At 41.2% G+C, this 19,290-nt stretch overlaps 1 protein-coding gene across 4 annotated transcripts in view; it reads right to left on the bottom strand.

The window, feature by feature from the left end:
* Positions 1-19,290, bottom strand: part of Plcb1 (phospholipase C beta 1) — a 680,822-nt gene that overhangs the window by 152,719 nt on the left and 508,813 nt on the right. For all 4 annotated transcript variants that reach the window (XM_031372013.1, XM_031372014.1, XM_031372015.1 and 1 more), the window contains 2 exons: positions 9,573-9,730; positions 2,497-2,579 (listed from right to left, as the gene is read on the bottom strand). In XM_031372013.1, coding sequence (XP_031227873.1) covers positions 2,497-2,579; positions 9,573-9,730 — 241 coding nt within the window. The remainder of the gene's footprint in view (positions 1-2,496; positions 2,580-9,572; positions 9,731-19,290) is intronic.

Genomic DNA, 19,290 nt, shown 5'->3' with positions numbered 1-19,290 from the left:
TCACCACATCAGAAGCGCTTCCATTTTGGGCTGCCATATTTTATTATAATTGTGCACCCAGGGATTGTTATTTTCCTGGGTTTGTTAGTTTTGTTTTTGTTTTGTTGTTTTGTTTTTTCATCATGTGTAAATTATGAATGAACTCGTGACAGCTACATTCATTTATCAAGAAAATGCAGCATTCTGGTGCTATAGCCTCTTTGTTTTTATGCAGTGTAGGTATTAGGTTTTGTTTCCAGTTTGGGATCTCCATGCAATTAGAGTAGAAAATTGCAAAGCACATCCTGTGTCGGGATCACTGGCACACTGTATTGAACACTGGCTGACAGTTGCCTTGTAGATCTCTGCTAGTCTTGATTCCATGTCTTGGAAGTTTCTGATACTTCTGTTTAGGAAGTATGTGTGTGTGTGTGTATGTATGTGTGTGTGTGTGTGTGTGTGTGTGTGTGTGTGTATGTATGTGTGTGTCGCTTGGTTCATATCTTGTATTCTAAGGCCAGGCTAGCTTGGTTTGAATCACACCTTAGCTGCATAGCTTCAGTCAGACTCACTTGGGATTTAGTCTCTTTACCTGAGAGAAAAGGAATAACCCTGTTCTTTTGGTGAACAGTAGGGTTTATAGCAAGGGTCGCATGAAGACATAACATAGGGAACAGTGTTTGGTGCAAAATACATGCTCAGTAAATGTAAGCTTTTCTATGTCCTGGTGGTTATGGGTGTGGCCTCTCTGTCTACTTCAAGGGAGAGGTTTACTTTGTAGCAGGTGAGACAATGCAAAATGGAACAGTATTTCTTGATTTTTTTTTGTCTGCTTTAAGGAGACATACTCTTTTAAGAAAATAACACTGCTCGATGCCTGCTTTTAAAGAAAACATAAGCAAGAGACTGTCCACAAATCTGAAAACCACCCTGCCTGAAGGTGAACAGGGGCTGCTAAGGCCAAGAAAGAATGAGATAGGCAATGAAGAGAACGCCTCCCACAAAGTCACTTGAAAATCTGAGCCCTTGCAACAAAAGAAGTGTGAAATGCAGTCACTGAAGGGTGAGGAGACACAGCAAGGAATGGGGTAGGTTCCTGTCTTTCCTATGCCCCTCAGGGCATGTACAGGGATTTCATCATTCATAGGGTGAAATGCTCACAATGACACAGAATGCAGAGTGGTAAATGTCATGCTGTCCTGAGAACAAACTAGAAATATACTTACAAAATTGGTTACTTCGAACTAAAGATGCTCTCTACTCATGTATTAATGGAATACTGTATTTAACTACTTAAAAATTTGATTCTGCTCAAACTGCTTCTTGAAGATGTAGGAATTCAGGCACAAAACCATGTGTGGCAAATTAGGAAACTGAAAAAGACTCTCAGAAGGAAGGAGAGACTGTATGAACCTTTTCTCATAAATGCCACCAGCTTTATTAAAACAAACAAACCAAACAACTCAAACAGCAACAACAACAACAACAAACTTGCCAGGGGTCCTTGTGAGGCATAGAAGACTTCACAAACACTCTATAAGTAACCATGGCCCTACCACATGCTCTTCAAGCATTATATCCACACACTAAAGTTGTTGTTTTTAATGGACTTTGTTTTGTCTCAACACAAACAATAATCTTTTCTTATGAGTTTGTGAGTGAGCAACTGTATGACACTATGATACACATACTAATATCCAGATCATGGCTACAATTACCTCACCTTGTTTCTTTGCAATAAAATGAATAGTTACTAGATGTTGTAATATACCCTTGTAATCTAGCTCTTTCCAGGCTGAGGCAGGAGAATTGAGAGTTTAAAGCAATCTTGGTTACATGTCTCAAAATTGAGGGGTGGGTATTGCTGTTCAGTTGAAGAATACATGTCTAATGGGCACAAGGCTCCACATTCCATCCCAAGCATGACAAATAGTTGAGTAAATTAAGTAGTTATGTCAGGGTTATCTTTTCTTTCTATAGCTTAGCAGTAGGTGCAGGCTACTTTGAAACAGACAGATTTTTGCAATCCAAATAAGCAGTGAAAAGCAGCAGGAAAAGGAGGGATGTAGCCAACAGACATGGGTGTGAGAAGAGAGTTTATAGACATTCCATTCCCAGTCATAAGCTGAGGGAACTGGTCTTTTAAGACAACAAAATGGACTATAAATGCATAGCCATGGGAGTTTCTGAAAGAGGGTTTAAAGAGTGGCTCACTGCATTCCAAGTCAGTAAAGGAAGGATATATCATAAAGACAAGGCACTCTACCATACTGCAAAGGGAAGTCCTTAGTTTAGAATCCTGCTGTTGTATGAAGATAGTCTGGCCCCACAAGCCCAGGGACCATTTTAATGCCCATAAGATTTAAATGAATGGTTCAACCTTCTGCAGATGAAAGTATGCTACTTACTGTACAGCATGATTGAAAGGTACCAATGCTGATATCAACCCATCTGAAATCAGGTGGAAAATTCCTCCATAGGGAGAAAGACTGCTCACTGGCTGCTCCAAATACTTACGAATCCACGTGGTTCTCAAACGAAAGGAGGATGGGAAAAGGAGAAGTCTTGAACGCACACTCTGCGATGGCTTCTATGACTTCCTAAAACAAGAACACACAGACATTCAACACTGCTCAGTTCACCATGTGCATTTTTTTCTTGGACTTAAATCCATTAGTATGGTGGGGTTTATTGTTAATTTCTTTTGGTCTTTGTATATGTCAGGTTTGTAGCCACTGCTATTTGTTTATAGCAGTTCTAGGCTCAAAACTAGGGCCTCATGCATGCTAGGCAAGTACTCTACTACTGACTATGAGCCCAGCTCACAGAGTTAGCTGTCTTTGGGCAATCAGATAAGGCAAATTTTCTACCCATAAGTTTATTCTCTGAACCAAACTGCGATTAGCATTTGGTCATATTTACTTCTGGTCTGGGTTTTTTTTTTTTTGTGTGTGTGTGTGATTTTATTTTAATAATAGTTGCATAATCTTTATTTTCCATAAATATTATTATTAAGAGATAAATAAAAGGGGTTGGAGTGTAGACTGGTATCTGGGTACCTTCCTAGAGCAGGCAAGGTCCTGGGTTTGAGTGCCAGCACAAAAACTAACCAAATGACAGCAAACAAAATGGAGACAGACCTTCTGTTGACAACAAAAGTGCTTAAGTGCATAGTCTTTTATATGTTTCCAACTTATTTTTCATTGTAAGCAGTCTACAAGAATGCACAAAAATATTAGATTGCAAAGCATATTCACTACTGCGCACCTGAGCATTCCTTTTACAAAGTGCTTTTCTTATTCAATGGTATTGAAATACAATCTCTTATTTATTTTTTATTTGTTTTTAAGATTTATTGGTTTTTATTTTATATGTGTGTTGTCTACATGTATGCCTGTGTAACACATGGCCAGAAGAGGGCACCAGATTGCCTGGAAATGGAGTTAAAGATCTGTCTTGTGGGCTCTGTGCATTAAACCCTGGTCCTCTAGAAGAAAGACCAGTGCTCCTAACCACTGAGCCATCTCCTCAGCCCCTCATTTATTTATTGTTTAAGCGTTCCACCATCCACACTACTTAAACATCGCATTACCATACACTGTTTTTATTTACATTTATTCTTTGCAGCTGTGACTTCTGTTCTCATTCTTCATGCTGAAACCCTTCCCACAGATTCCTCTCCTTTCCTGTGCAGGGCACAGTGTTCTTTATAGCAATGTCATTAAGCTATTTCCCTTGCCCGGGAGTAGAAATGAGGCTTTCTAATTCTGTGCTGCATTTGCATATATCTTCTAAGAATGATGCTCTTGCACAGAGTGAGAACCACTTTTACTCTTTCTTAGAAGTGAATTCACAGACTGCTTTTCATACATAATCAATTTAACTTTTATCACTGCCGAGTCCATCAAAATAAGAGCACTATAAAAGGCAAGTGATGTCAGGATGCAACTTTTTTTTTTTTATTTCATACATTTGCATATAGACTGTGGATGCAAATGGACTTGTGTTGAACAACTGTGTCTTGGATGTGCAAGAAATATGATGTTGGGAGAATGACCTCGTGGTTCTGAGCTTTGGCTTGATGGGTTTTAAAGTAGGGATGATAATCCCTGTTCCACAGGTCTGTTGGGAAGGTACAGTGAGGGAAAGAGAAAAGCTAGCTCACATTGAGCAGGAATTAAGTCATCTTAATGTTCTTGTTGATTCCCTCCTTCCTCGCTATAACCCACACTCTAACTAGTAACACTAAGACCTCAGTTAAATGAGTTCATGCTATACTCCAGACACAATTGTACCGTGCTACTGAGATCCCATAGGAAGAATGCTTATCTTCCTTTATACAGGTTATGAAGTGGAAGTTCGGAGTATTAACTGACCTAAGAATTCAAGCTCAACTCCAGAATGTTTCTAAGCTCCATTGGTTCCATGCTTCTCAGTTCCCACTAGGCGCCTAACTAAGTCTAGCTTGTGTTGACTATCCTATGGGTAGGGGGCTTCTGGCACCTTCCTAGTGGGCATGGGCCAAGCAAACAGGACACCGAAACTGTCCTCACCAGTTTTACAAAGGACTTAAGTTGACTCTAGGTCCCTTGGTCTGGTTGAATAAGAATTCCTGACCTATGTAACACTACAGCCTTTATCTTTATAGAAAGAAACCTGAAGTTTGGCTTTACAGTCAAAGACAATGTTACGATGTCTATGGCTCACACCTCCAGGATTCCGACAGCATGCCTGGCAGGCTTGTGAACTGCATTTCTATTTACAATGAGGGGTGCACTATTAACACCCATTTGCTGAACAGGGACAAGGCTCAGGCTGACAGGAAGCTTTTCCAAGACTTTGCAGCCAGCAGTGCTGGAGCTGGTTCTAGAGACCCATAGTTGACCCAGCAGACAGCTGGAGAGCGGCACCCTAACATCTATCTTCTCTTTGTCTCTTTCCCTCCCCTCTCCTTCCTCCTTGCTCTGTCCATCGAGGGAGGGATGAGGGAGACCTCATCTCTATAATACATTTAGCTACAGTTTAAAAAGCTTTGCCAAATTTTCACATCAAATAAGAATTTACTGAGTTACCAGCTGGTTACCAGTTAATCTAGAAGGCCTCCTGGGATACTTATGTTCTCCTTAATGTTTGAAATATTTTGTTAGGTGTGCATGATTGCTCAAGGTCAGAAAACTAGCAATGGCTCTTAAGTATCATTCCTTCCGATGTGCTGCATTAGTGGCATGGGTGCTACAGCTATGCCCAGTACCATGCTCCTATTACTCCAGGGACTTAGAAGACTGCTTTCAGTAACCTGCTGAATAATGCAAGTAACCAAGTGACCTTGAATTGACATTATTCAAGGTCAATGAATAGCAGCCGGAAAACTGTCCTTGAACACTTTTTGCCTGCACAGCAGTGGTCATGCATGCTTTTAATTCCACTACTTAGAAGGCAGAGGCAGGTGGATCTCTGTGAGTTTGAGGCCTCCCTGGTCTATAGAGCAAGTTCTGGGACAAGCAAACTATACAGCAAAACCCTGTCTCAGAGAGAGAGAGAGAGAGAGAGAGAGAGAGAGAGAGAGAGAGAGAGAGAGAGAGAGAGAGAGAACGAACTTTTGACTTTTGACCTTGGACAGAAGAGCCGGGGGGAATTTAGAAAGGCAGACATTTATGGTCAAATATAAAATTGTACCCTAAACTATTATTTCTAACAAAAATAAAGCCTTATTTTCAGAAATGTTTGGTTTGACTGATTCATCTATTTTCATTATGTGGTTTTTTTTTTTTTTCCATTTTATTCCATACAATTGCTGGTTAAAGGCATCTGCCTGAGGGGAGACAAATTCTGGGATGGAGTTAGGAGTGCGATGTTTGTCCTGTGTAGAGGGGAGAGAGACCGAATGTGAGTGGAGAGAGTGGGAGCAGAAGTGGGAGCATTTCAAGGATAGCCCTCAGAAAGATCAAGACAGATGGAACAAAAACTAGAACAAAGGACAAATGGAGAAGTGAAGCTAGCCACAACCATGCTGGCAGAAAGAGGCTGCCTCACACTATCCCCTTTCCTTGGAGAACACCACTCCATTTCTGTCCATACAACAAACAGGTGTTATTTGTAAACAGGAGTTCTTGCTCTGTGAGGTGCAGCACATGGTGAGGTTCTGAAACACACACACTGAGGGCAGACAAATGGTGTGACATAAAAACGACAAACCCTGCACTCTGCTTATTTCGTTGCTTGAATACGCACTGGATAGTCAAATACAATTTAGTCATAACTGCAAAGTCAGTCCCAAATGCCCAGGAGGCAGAATAAGCAAGATGTTACTGCCTACCAACATGTTATATGAGGAATTTTACACAACTGAATGTAGAAGCAGATTTCAGTTGCATAATGGCCAGAGAATGGCAGACAGACATGAAAGTGAGGCTGCACTTTGATTGCTCTGGGATGGCAAAACTCCAAATCTTTATTGATCACCTCCTTTCTGTCAGGTTCAATTCAATGTGATGTGGGTGGATGGGGTCACAGAATGAAGGTCTCGTCTTTGTGGGATTACGTGATAGCAGGAAACCCAGTAAACAAAGGACACACTGACTGGGTTAAGCAGCATGCCATAACGTGACTGGGCACCATGTAGAAATTTAAAAACACAGAGTGAGGCAGTGAGAGATTTTCTCTCTGGAAGGATGTGGCATCACCCCTCGGAGGCGTATGAAGCAGAGAAGTTCTAGCAGTCCTTACTAGGGTGACATCCAAGATGCTTCAAAGAAGTAAGGGGAGAGCTTCAATTTGACCTGGGAAGAAGTATGGTGGCCTGGAAGAATCAGGGAACTGAACCACAGGGTGGTGCATAGAGTTCCTGATACATAGTGGGTTGAGTGAATGACACAGTAAATGGTAAGGATCGGGGTAAACAATGGAGAGCACAATAGGTTCATCCCTTGTTCCTAATCCCACCGTTCCAAGGTCACAGGCTTTAGGAAGACGGACTACCACTCTGCAGAGCAAAGGCTGTACTTGTGTGAATGAAGGAGAGGGTTCTAAGTACCAGACTTAAGTCTTTCACTAGGCTCCGCACTGCTCTTACAGGACTCTAAGTGAGGTACCTGTATCTGGCATCCTTGGCTCTTTCCTAACTTAGGAAAAAACAAACAAACAAACACACAAAAAACAAAAACAAAAAACAAAACCTTGTTGCAAAATTTATCTATAGCTTAGGCTAGCGTTTCCACTACTACCTCTCTGCCTCCACGTCTCTCCAAATCTCATGAGCAGAAGCATAGGGGTAGGGGTCAGGAGGGTATAGCTAGGCCATCTCTGGCCATCCTGATCACCCTACCCACCAGCAGGCAGAAGGATGCAGTCCTCTACCCTTAAACCTCTAAAGCTTCCAGGGTTTGGATGTGGTAGGGAAGCTGGCTGCATGAGTTCAGGCAAGGACATTTATCGAGCAGAGGGGCAGGAGCTCACAAATGTTACTGAAGGACCACTTGTAGGTCAAGTGTACAGAAGAGTCACTCCAAATGTACCTGGTGGCTCAGGCTGGGAAGCCAATGCTCCACAAAAGAAATATTCCTTAGAACGTGCTAGCTGTTTATTCTGATCTCAGGATCTCAAAGAATTTTGATTAAGCTTTAAGAGAATAGAATTGGTACTCAGTGGGATTCTAATGGGTAGAAGTGGGGCATGGGCAGGGGATGGGTGAGTCTGCCAGCAGCCCAAGTGTAGTGCCCGGTTGTCCCCCTCTCCTCCCATGGTCAGGACCCTCTGCACCATTGCCAGATGGAGAAATCTCTGATCCGTGGGTTGTTCCCAGCCTCTGCTCTGTGGCAGAGAATAATCTTTTTTTTTGAAAACCCTGCTTTTGTTGGCTCTTCCATTACTGACACCTGATTTATTTGGTCACATCTCAAATGCCCCAAGGTTAAGACTAATTTTCCTAAATTTCAATATTCTTTAAAAAAAAATCACGAAGTTGTAAGGAACCCAAGTCAGGTCAGGCATCACAACCCCAGAAACCTGCACATCCTCCAGATCATCCCCTGGACCTAGTACTCCTGATGCTTTCACTCAATGAACCCATAAAGCCTCTACAAATGGTTCTTTGCAGGGCATGGAGGCAGAAATCCGATACTCTAGCTCAGTTGTCTATGTCCGTAAGGTGGCAAAGTCCTTTACAGTACAGGGTATATGCAAAGGTAGAAGAAGGAAGACCAAAACACATCTTAGTCTTGCATAATTGACGATGTCAGATGCTTCTCTGTAACTAACTGGTGGGGTCCTACCTCCCTGGCTAATAAAGTCACAATCATTGGATTACTTCTGTTCCTGACAACATGCAGTCGACGACAAGGCAACCCTGCTTCCTTTAACTTTCTTCCAAATCATCCAATCAATCAGAACCCACCCCATCAGCTCTACCTGGCAAACGCCCACCAGGACACTACAGTTCCCCACGACAGAAACCTTCTCCGTTCATGAGCAAAATAAATACTCTCACTAGCCATGTGCTGTCAGAGGTCTCTGATGTACAGACACTGGACTTTAAACCTAGATCAGGGAATTTACAGGCTGCTCATTTTGCCTCTAAAGCCCTGAAATTGCAAAGACATTAAAGCTTGAAATTTTTATCACAAATATTATGTACAAAAAGTTTGGGATTTTGGAACATTTGGGGTTTTTAGATTTTTGGCTTATTGGTGTTCAGCCAGTAGAGTCTAAGAAAATCTTCCCCAAGCAGATAAAGTCTGCAATCTGAAAGGCATTTGATGTCAGGCATTTCCAATAAGAGACACTCAAATGATATTATAATTAAATGGTAGCAATTAACACCATCTTCAAGATGAATAAAGCAAAGCTAGAAGTATATGAAATAAAATTCACAAATCTCCCAGCATGGAGTGAAAAATCCAAGACAGAAAATAACGCAGACTAGAATATTTAGCAATATAAGCCGATGTCAACCAGTGGGATCACACTGTTTAGGGTTGTACTCAAATGTGGATAGCTCTAAAATGTACAAAGTAGTGTTCACTGTGATACTCAAGAGAGCTGTCCTCTTAGGACAGAGTGGATCCCCCATGAGAATGGCTACGTAGGGTGTGTTGCTGGGGTTATGTCTCTTGATTTACATGGCAGATACTTGGGTACACACAACGACCATAAGATGCACCAGTTGGTGGTAGCACACAACTTTAATCCCAGCACTCGGGAGACAGATCTCTGTGTTTGAGGCTAGCTTGGATTGCAGAGTGAGTTCTAAGACAGCCAGGGTTACACAGAGAAACTCTGTCTCAAAAAAAAATATGTACCAGCATCACACATATTTTTCATTTTAAATATGTTTGACAATATGTTTTACAATAGTAAAATACAAGAAAATAAGGAGAAGACAAAAACAAACGAACAAAAATCTTTGATCTTTCCCAAGTAAGTTTCCTTAGAATCTGGTTAGTTGGACAAACAGCTGCATTTTCGCTTCTAAATTCAAACACAAAGATGATTCCCAGCCTGTGAACTTCATTGTAATACTCAGACATTATCTGAGAAAGCTTTACCCCATGGCACCAGCTCTCCCAGCTGCCTTATAGCAGCCTCCTTCATTCTACCTTGAAGGATATTTCTGTTGTCATGGTGAACCCATGGGTGATGACGGGCTCTTCCTCGGCAGTCCTTCCCTTCCAGCAGTCCAGCTCCACACAGCGACATCCAGACAGAAGCACCTGGCGATACATCTCTACAGACGAGTTCCCAGCCAACTGGCCAGCTGCAAAACAAACCCCAGAATCCCTTGAATCAAGGAAAGTATAGAGTAGGGGAGTCATTGAAAACTCTTTGACATTGGAAACAGCACTGAAGTACCCCAGGTGGCATCAGGGCTCCCTAGTGGTGAGTTAGGAGTGGAAGAGGGGAGAGAGGAAGGGCGTTGTAACATAACAAGGACACATGCACTATGACTCAACCACAGGGCCCTTGCCATCAACAGTGCATTTTGAAAACATAAACTATCTGGCATAACAAGTTTATAAGCAACAGAATCCATTCCAGATAATGAAAAGAAGACAGAACAACAGTCATCCAAGTTCCCCATGGGAAGACGTAGAAGACAGAAAACACAGGTCTGTTCATGGAATACACTGAGTAAGTGAAGACCACAATACTCCTCAAATTGGTGCACAGTTTTAATTCATAGTAAATTCAGCCTGGCCATTTTCTTCTTTTGTCTACGGAAATTGGCATTCTGACCCAAAACTTCCCATGGGATTATAAAGGATGTTAGCAACCAGGCATCTTGACTCTCTGCCCTTGTGACGCAGGGACAGTAGGATATACATCATCACCAGCTTCCAAGATGCACCCCATCCCCATTTAGAAATACACCTTCAGTTTATGGTCAACTGACTTCCAACAGGGTTACCAATACAACTCAGTACAGAAAAATTAGTATTTTCAATGAATTAGCCTGGGCCAATAGGACAGTCATATGCAAAACTAACTAACTAACTAACTAACTAGCCAACCAACCAACCAACTGGATCCCTCTTTCACACCACATAGAATACATTAATGTGAAACTGATCAAGTACCTAAAAGAGCTAAAAGTACTTAAGTCTTAGAAGAAACACAGGAAGCACCAGTGGCTGTGTCCAGTGGACACCAATGGTTGTGGGCAGCTAACACCCAATAAAAGAAAAAATAGGAAAAGTTTATAAGACTGAAACTTGTGAGTACAGCTGAAATAACTTAGGGAAGCAGTTATGCACCTAGTTAGGACTTGGCAGGCTCCACCCCTGCCAGAATAATTAGTCTTGGGCCCCCACCTCCAAACTGTTGGTCCTTGTCAAACACACGTATTTTTGATGAAGGGGGAAGTATGACAATTGCCCCTCCTTAGAACTGGAAATACCATATGAGAGGAAGAAAAAGCAATGCAGTTGCCCCTCGACCCTTTAAAATCCCACAGGAAAAGATAACTGTAGGCTGGACAACAGGGAGGAAGGAGGCAGCAGGGACCTGGGAGGGAGAGAGATTTTCTCCTGATAAAATATGGCTTGTATAGGTTGACTTCTTGTTTTATTCTTTCTTTAGTTTTTTAAAATCTGTTCTACAATGTGATTTTTTTTCTTCCTTTTTATTTGGTCAAAAGAATGGACTATGACCCTGGGTAGAGATAAAACTTTCTAAACTGTCCAAAATATCATATGGTTACTAAATGGCCAGTGGCTTTCTAGTAAAAAAAAAAAAAAAAAAGATGAACACTAGTTCACTCCCTTCAGAATAAACTCATGTGGCCATGTCAGTCACCTGGACAGAAAACACTCTATGGTGTTAACATCACTTAAAACAGGCCCTAGAATCTATTGAACACATCAGATTGAGGAAAGAATACAATTGTCCGGCCTCATTAACCCCAAGATGACAGTGACCCTGTTGACTTGACTGGGTTCAGTTCAGTCTCCAATGCTCACGCAGCATGTTTGCCTTGTCATCTGCCCATTCATTCACTTGGACCAGGCCTTGTGCTTTATCACTGTGGCTTCTATGGTCCTGCATCTCACTTGGGCAGTTTGACTCTCGTGGACTATCACTGACTCGGAGCTTGTCTCCACATCAGCACCTCCAGCATAGTTCCAACAGGATCTGCTTCCTGAGTCCCATATAAACTCTCTTTAAATTTTATCGGTGTTCTGCCTCCTAATAAGGTCCCTTGAACTCTTTAAAGTCTACTGAGGCTTCTTTATCCCCTGTGGCCATCCTGTAGCCTTCATATATACCTGTACACAGCTACATTTGCTGTGAGATAAGCAGTATGTGATCTGAGAGTTAATATCATTAATTAAGATTGGAATAAAAGGAGTGCTGATTGCCAATGTCCAGCCATCAAAGAAAATCAAGACTACTCAGCAAATTGCAGCCAACAACATGGTGCAGCATGTGAACAGATTGTGACTCAATAATAATGGGCACTATGGGAAAACACATACATGTCTGTCTATGTTCCTAGGAAGGGGACTCATGACAAGAATCCAGAGCGATATCTCTGTCACAAAGGTATGAAATTGTGACAATAAAGGCACATGAGAAGGCCGAGGGCAGAGGCCTTGGCTTAAAATATTTATGTATTTATTCATTTAATGTGAATGTAGGTGAATAAGCATATATGCATAAGCATATGTATGTATACCACAGGTAGGGTTAGAAGATGCTATCAAATCCCCTACAACTGGAGTTGAGGTGGCGAATTATGACCTGCTGTGTATGAATAGGGAAATGAACATGGTTCCTCTGCAAGACAAGCAGGTGCTCTCAGCCATCGATTCTTCTCTAGTCCTGGTGGTCACTAATCTCTTGATAGAATTGTTTAAAAATGATTAATAATAAATACATTTGAAACAAGTCTATTATCAAACATATGAACTGAAGTCTTTGATTCCAAACCTTTATTTATTTATTTATTTATTATTTATGTTTGTGTGCTTATTTATTCACTTATTTTTCATAGTCTCACTCTGTAGTCTAGGTTACCCTCTAATTAAAACCCCTCCTGCCTCTCCCTCCTTAGTGTTGGGAGTATTGAATATTTTCTCCCCATACCCCATTGGATCTCTTTTATAGCTAGTTGTAGCATGTTGATAAAAAATTGTCAAAATGACTTTGAAATGGACAGCATCTGCCCTGTGGAGACACACAGGGGAAAGAAAACCAGATTGGGCCAACTGGCTTAATTTTACTTTTATATGCATGGCACACCACCAGACCATCAACAGAACAAAAGGACACCACTCTCTGGTGCTATACAGCTCTAGAAAAGGCACCGGAAGGCTGATTAAGTACATTTGCATAATCACTTTTCTTTACTAGAAAAATAGGGCATTTAAATACACAAATGTATCTGCAAAACCAAAAATGCTGACAGAATAACCTTGGAGTACCTCCTGATGCTGGATAATCAATTTGCCATTTAAAATTGCCTCAAAGTGTATTGTCATTGGGAAACTGTCCCCATGTCTGCTGCATAAAGGACAAGGGGGAGGGGCAGTGAAAATTAACACTGTTGTTATTCCTAAACCTCTGAACTGTAGGAAGTGAAGAATTGAAAGAATCATTAGATTGATTTATCAAAAGGTTTATTCCTGCATACGACAGGGCAGATTGGCATGTGTGCTGTTATTGTGACTTTATAGACGCTAGAATATCTGTGAGATAGACGTCTGGGCATGTATGTGGGGAATTACATTGATTCTGTTAATTGAGGTGAGAAGGCCCACCTACTGTGCATGGCATCTGCGATGGCTCTTCTTGCTTGTCAACCTGACTACATCTAGAATTAACTAAAACCCAAAAGTGGCTGCTGGGCATGCCTGTGAGGGCTTGAATTATTTTTTGCTTAACCGGATCATTGGAAGTGGGAAGATCCACTTCTAATGCAGAACTTTGAGGTGAGAAGACACACCTTTAATTGAGATCTTTTCTTGTAGGATGCCTCAAGTCTAATCTGAGCCACACCTTCTGCTGGAAACCCACAGAAAGGCATGGACGAGGGGAGCTCACTCTCTTTGCCTGATTCCTCTCTCCTTTGTTAGCAAGACCATTCCTTCACTGGCGTTAGAGCCTGTTTCTTAGGGATTCTGGCCTATACTCAAGACCAGTTGAAACAACCAGCCTTGTGGACTGAACATGGGCAGTCATTGTTGAATCATCTGAACTACAGCTAGTAAGTCCCCTGTGTGTGTGTGTGTGTGTGTGTGTGTGTGTGTGTGTGTGTATCATCTATAAGTTCTATTTCTGTACACTCTAGAATCTAGATAATCCTGACTAACACATCATCCCTAGGCTGGGATGGGGGAAAACTGCCCTGAGCAACACTCTACATTTATCCTTCTATTCTGATAGTGGTTGCCATGTGACCAGCTGCCTCAAGTTCCCGCCACTCTGACTTTTGTCCTTGATCTGTGACTCAGGATAAACCCTTGCTCCTTTAAGTTGCTTCTGCCAGAGCATTTTATTTCAGCCACAGGAAACTTAGACAGTGGTGTGGGGGTTGTGAAAGATGTGTTACTAATGCACCGACATTATCATATAGTGTGCTTTCTGTCTACATAGTCAATACTTTGTTAAGCTATTTTTCTGATGTGTAACCCTTTCATTATCTTCTGGTTATCTCAGTTGGCAAAAGCTGGACAAGTTCTCCAGGGCACTCTGTGCTTTCTCACCCTTTTGTTATAAAAGTCACCCCATCCCTACCCTCCACCCCAATATGGTTTCTGACAAATATATTCTGTCTACCTCTTCATCTCCCTCCTTGAGGGCAGCTGATGAGATTTACAGCTTGCTTGTCCATACTCTGAGTTTTTGTTGTTTTATTAAATTTATCCTCAAGCTTTCTTCTGAGTCCATTCTGTTATTAACATGACCAAGAAGCCTGAGAAGGCATCCCTAATTTTCCTGACAACACTTGACACACTATGTGGGGTACTCACATGTTTCTGGAACCATCAGATATTGCAGAGTACTTGGTCTTGGCAGTTTATACATGCCATGGTTGTGGAGAGATGGATTGTTGTAAGCCAAAGACAAAATTATCCAAGGCTATCTTAGGTCCTTTGGTAGCCAAATACCTTTACTTTGTGTATGGATGTGTATGTGTGGTAGAGAATCACACGTGCCCTGAATTCAAGCTTTCTGCTTCAGTTCCTTAGAGTCATAGGCCAGTCAGAGTTACCTCCTCTTTATCAGATCTCACAAGCTGTGACTACTTGATACCAGTATCTCCAGCCAAACAGTAGACCTCCAGCCTTCATTACCCACAATGAGAAGCGTCTGAACCCGCAGCAGGGATCAGTCCCTTACTTCACCCTGCCCCATGAGGCTCCCTTCAACTTTCTCGTACTTGGGACACATGCTGATTAACTTCTCTTTTGTTTGGTGGCTACAAAAGTTCATATAACCCCTTCTATGGTGAATCAATAATTCAGGGTCTCTGTTCCTAGGACAGGCTTACTTATACCTGGCTCACAACAATCTGTTTTCTTGTCTCCTTTAAAACAGAGACACTATTTTATGTTGACAGTAACTAAGTAACACTGGAGTACTCTGTCATAAACAATTCAAGGTACATCTAAAAACCATTTCTGTGAACTGGCGTGTTGATGCATTTGTCATTCAAAGAGCAATTAGAAGGAACAGAATGCACTTTCTCAGTGCGGGGTTTGTGGGATGGAAAATAATCTGGAAACATTAAAGACTCCTTGGGTTTACCATCCAGCACCTATAACCTGCAGAATCCCTCCAAAGTAAATTTCTTGCTCATTCTTAAAACAAACATTTTCTTTTAAATAAGAAATGAAAGTCTTCAAAGAAAGCACAGAGAAACCCCATCTCGCTAATTGTCGCATTACTTGGAACTGGAATTCCTATTATGTTCCCTGGATATGATGTAATTTCCAATCTCTTTTTTTCCTCTGGTTTACTTTATTTTCAACCCTGAAATTTTTTTACTTCCCTTCATAAACCATATCCTCCCACTACACTTCTATATGACTGGAGCTAAGTACTACTGATAATGTCCTGAGCCATTCAAGCCTTGGGATTTCTGGAACTATTCCTTGCCCTCATCTTGGCCTGACCATGCACACTTCTCTGCAGTTCCCTCTGACTTTGAGACTGGACTCTAAGCTGCAGTTCCTTCCCAGATGGATTTATACTGATGCCTCAACTCTCTCTGCAGTAGCCCCTTTGCCTTTGGTACTCGTGACAGCTCTGGTTACAGTCCCTGGGTCTTGGACTCTGATTACCAAGGCATCCAGGGATAGAGAAGACCTGAAACTGGAAATTACAACCTTCTAAGAAATTCCTCATGATTTAAAGCATGTCAAATTGCTGTCTGTCTTTATGTTTATCATTGTCTGATGTTTTCCTTCAGCTCCAAACTAAGATGCTTCTAGAATGTGATGTGCTTGTTAACTCAGTGGTCGCCTTCCGTAAACACTGTCACCTTCAATAAATGGAGAGGGGCACAATTTTTGCCTACTTTCAATTCTTCAACACCCTGTCAGGGCATATGACCTCACAGCTGCATGTATGGGAGCAGTTCAGGTTATCAAGAATATATTGAATTCACTGGCTGTTTTCCCAGTAGGAATACAAAGCTCTCTTGATTATAGATTCAAGTGATATTAAAGGCCTAAGCAAGATGGTATAGAAGATTCCCTTTCCTCAGAAAATCTATTTCAGCCTTAAGCCTTACTGTTGACAGACATATCCTCATCTGCTCTGTATATATTCCCAAACATGCTCTCCGTGGGAGGCTCTGGTGACTGGGAATGCAAAAATAAGGCACACCCCTAAACTTATCACCTAGCAGGGGAGGGAATATGAATTATGATGGTTCCTGTTTAGCAGGGAGTTCAAACTCCCCAAGCAATCTTTCTCTTTCTTATGTATCTCCTTGCCTACAGACAATTATTTAGGCTTCAGGGCCCCCACTCAACCACAGAAAAGAAATCTAGAATCTGCTCATTCGGTTAAAGCAAAATTCCATTCCCAGAGTTCAGCATGGCCTCTGCTGTATGGTGAAACTCGGTGATACATGATAGGAATAATGGAAAAACTACTTGGTGGACTGGGAGAATGGGTTGGGGGTCTTCTACACACTCCTACACAGAGCCCTAACTCAGGGACTTTCACAGAGATAGATGTGGATATTGGTCACAGAAAGCCCATGCTTAGGGTGCATAGTCAATCTGAAATCATAAGAGACCCAAAAGACAGGAAGTAATTGATGACATTCATGAATTTCCGATTGAGCCAAGCCTCAGCTGCTGACACTTTGCTGTGTAGGATATAAATTCCTCATTCTTTAAGTCATTTAGACAGTATCCAATCATATCCAATCACGCTCTGCCACAGGAATTCTGGCTCTTTTAATTTATCTCCATTTTATAAGGCAGCCAAGGTAAGAGTGTCATTTAAAGGTAAATTCTAGCAGGGCTTGTTTATTTCCTAAGTTTATTCCACCACTCAATTTTCTTCGGTCTGTGTGTAATTAAAAAAATGATAAAAGTTTGCAGATGCTGCAGTCTAGTGAGAAGGAGAAGGATGAAAGAAGGGACTGGGTGGACTCAAGTTTTGGGTAAATAATGATTGGTCTACAAGGCACAGCTAGGTTTTTTCTGCAGCCAAAAAAGTATATTGTGGAAGAGGAGAAGATTTGAGATCTGCAATGAGATTATTTAATTTATCAGATTATTGGGGTAAATAAATCTAATATTTTTCAACAATAATTCTCAAATCTTGCATTTTGTTCTACATGGGATAAGGATATTATAAATTAGCCAATGATGTAGAATATAGCTGCCTTTATAAAAAACCATTATCTTCCAAATTCTTGGATATTTGAGAATTTTATGAGCCAGCTAAGGTGTTATGTTGAACTGACTGTATAGAGCTCTGCTCTGAGAAAGGCTTTTATGTTGTTATTAGAGTGTTTGTTAGTTCATTTTCTGGGTTTTTTTTTTCTCCCGAGTCATTGAGATTGATTCCTTAGAGAGAAGCAAAATCTTAAAACATATTCCCTATAAGTTCACTGCCAAGGCTATCCAAAACTCTCAAAAGTGATCACTATAATTAATAATCAGCTCATTCTACCCATGGTATTTTATCAATCTAATGTATTTTTCCTTTTGGGTCCATCTTCATGTTTAGTGAGATGTAGTAACAGGAAGAGAGGAAATAACAGTCAGAGATTGCCAAACTGATTCACTTCTCATGTTGTATATGTTTCATTTTTATAGTCCTTTTGAGGATCCAGAAGAAAACAATCCACAGTTTGAAAGTCTTCTTCTTTGGACTGGAGTGGGTGGTTTAGAAATACAAGTTCAAAAAGTGCTCCAGGAACTGTGGAATGGCGACAGGGTAGTTTAGGATCACCTGGGTCATTCTGTCTTACTTACAGTCAGAACACAGACCTACCAGTGCCACCCTCTGCTTGTGCCCAGCATTGCTTAGGCTCATGTAAACAGGAACCCTCCTTGTACTACCACAAGCATACCATTACTATGAAATAAGATTTATGTAAAGTTTCTATTTGTTTTAGGAATGGAGATGAACCATAGGTATGCATCTGGAAGAATACAAGACAGCAGATAGACTATTGGTTTTCAAATTTAATTGGATTCTGCATTAGGCTTTGGATGCACACACACACACACACACACACACACACACACACACACTAGCATGTTTAACTCATTTGAGGGTGTTTGAATTTTTATAACAGAGATGTTCAAATTTATTCAAAGCCCTCTGAGAAATAGGAGTGTTGCATTCATTTTCATTTTGTGTGTAATTAAAACAGCAGCCCTCCTACTAGTATATGGAACAAAGGCATATTTTTGAACCATAAATCAAAAAATGGCTTTTCAGGCAAAACACTGAAAGCCTATGGAAATTATTTTCTCCCTCCCTCTCTCCTCCCTCCTCTCCCTCCCTCTCTCTCTTCTTCCTTTCCTCCCTTCTTCTCCTCCACTCCTGCTCATGTGTTACTTTCCTTAACTCCCCCACTGGAGAGACAATTACTTTGTCTTGACCTTGAAAAGTGTAATGGGGTGAGAATGTCTTTGATCTAACTCAAATCTGTGCAGTGCAGACCATGGCATGATAATAGCTCAAAAAACAGAGCAAGAAAAACAAGTAGAATACTCAAGATCAAGCCAGAAGCCAGTGGCAGCTGATGTTACTAGAATCAAATAATGAGTCTGAATTAATCAGAAATCATGTTATGTAAATTAGAAACAAAAATGGGTTGAACTCTTTTTTTCAGAAAATAGTCAGAGGGCTGGGGGTGTCACTCATTGGTAGAGCATATGCCTAACATGAGCTGCTCCAGGTTGCATGCCTAGAAAAACAGGGGAAAAGGTGAGTCCTATTTTCTAGTAGCTAAACATTACAACTTCTCAGAACTGTTAGCCGTTAATGTGCAATTACCCTTTATAGTTTTTATTAATGTGCAACCACTGTAGAAAATGATGGGCTTCATTATGACAATTTTGTGCATGGTTGTCATGGTTATACTTTAATCAGATTTTGATTTTCATTGTCCCATTAACCCTCTCGTGTCCTTCTGTCCTTCTCCTTTCTCCTAGTCCCCTTTCACCTCCCAGAGTAGTGCCCCATATGACTTTGGGTGTGCATTTTTAAAGTGTGGATTTCACAGATGCTATAGGGTAATTTCTAGCTTCATTCATTTTCCTGAAAACAACAACATTCCATTCTTCTCTACAGTCAAAGGTACTCCATTGTGCTTCAATACTAAGTCTGCTTTAGCAG

Source organism: Mastomys coucha, unplaced genomic scaffold (genome assembly GCF_008632895.1).
Source record: "Mastomys coucha isolate ucsf_1 unplaced genomic scaffold, UCSF_Mcou_1 pScaffold15, whole genome shotgun sequence".
NCBI classification, from domain to species: Eukaryota; Metazoa; Chordata; class Mammalia; order Rodentia; family Muridae; genus Mastomys; species Mastomys coucha.
The sequence above is the reverse complement of the archived record's forward strand: the minus strand, read 5'-3'. Positions and strand labels throughout refer to the sequence as shown.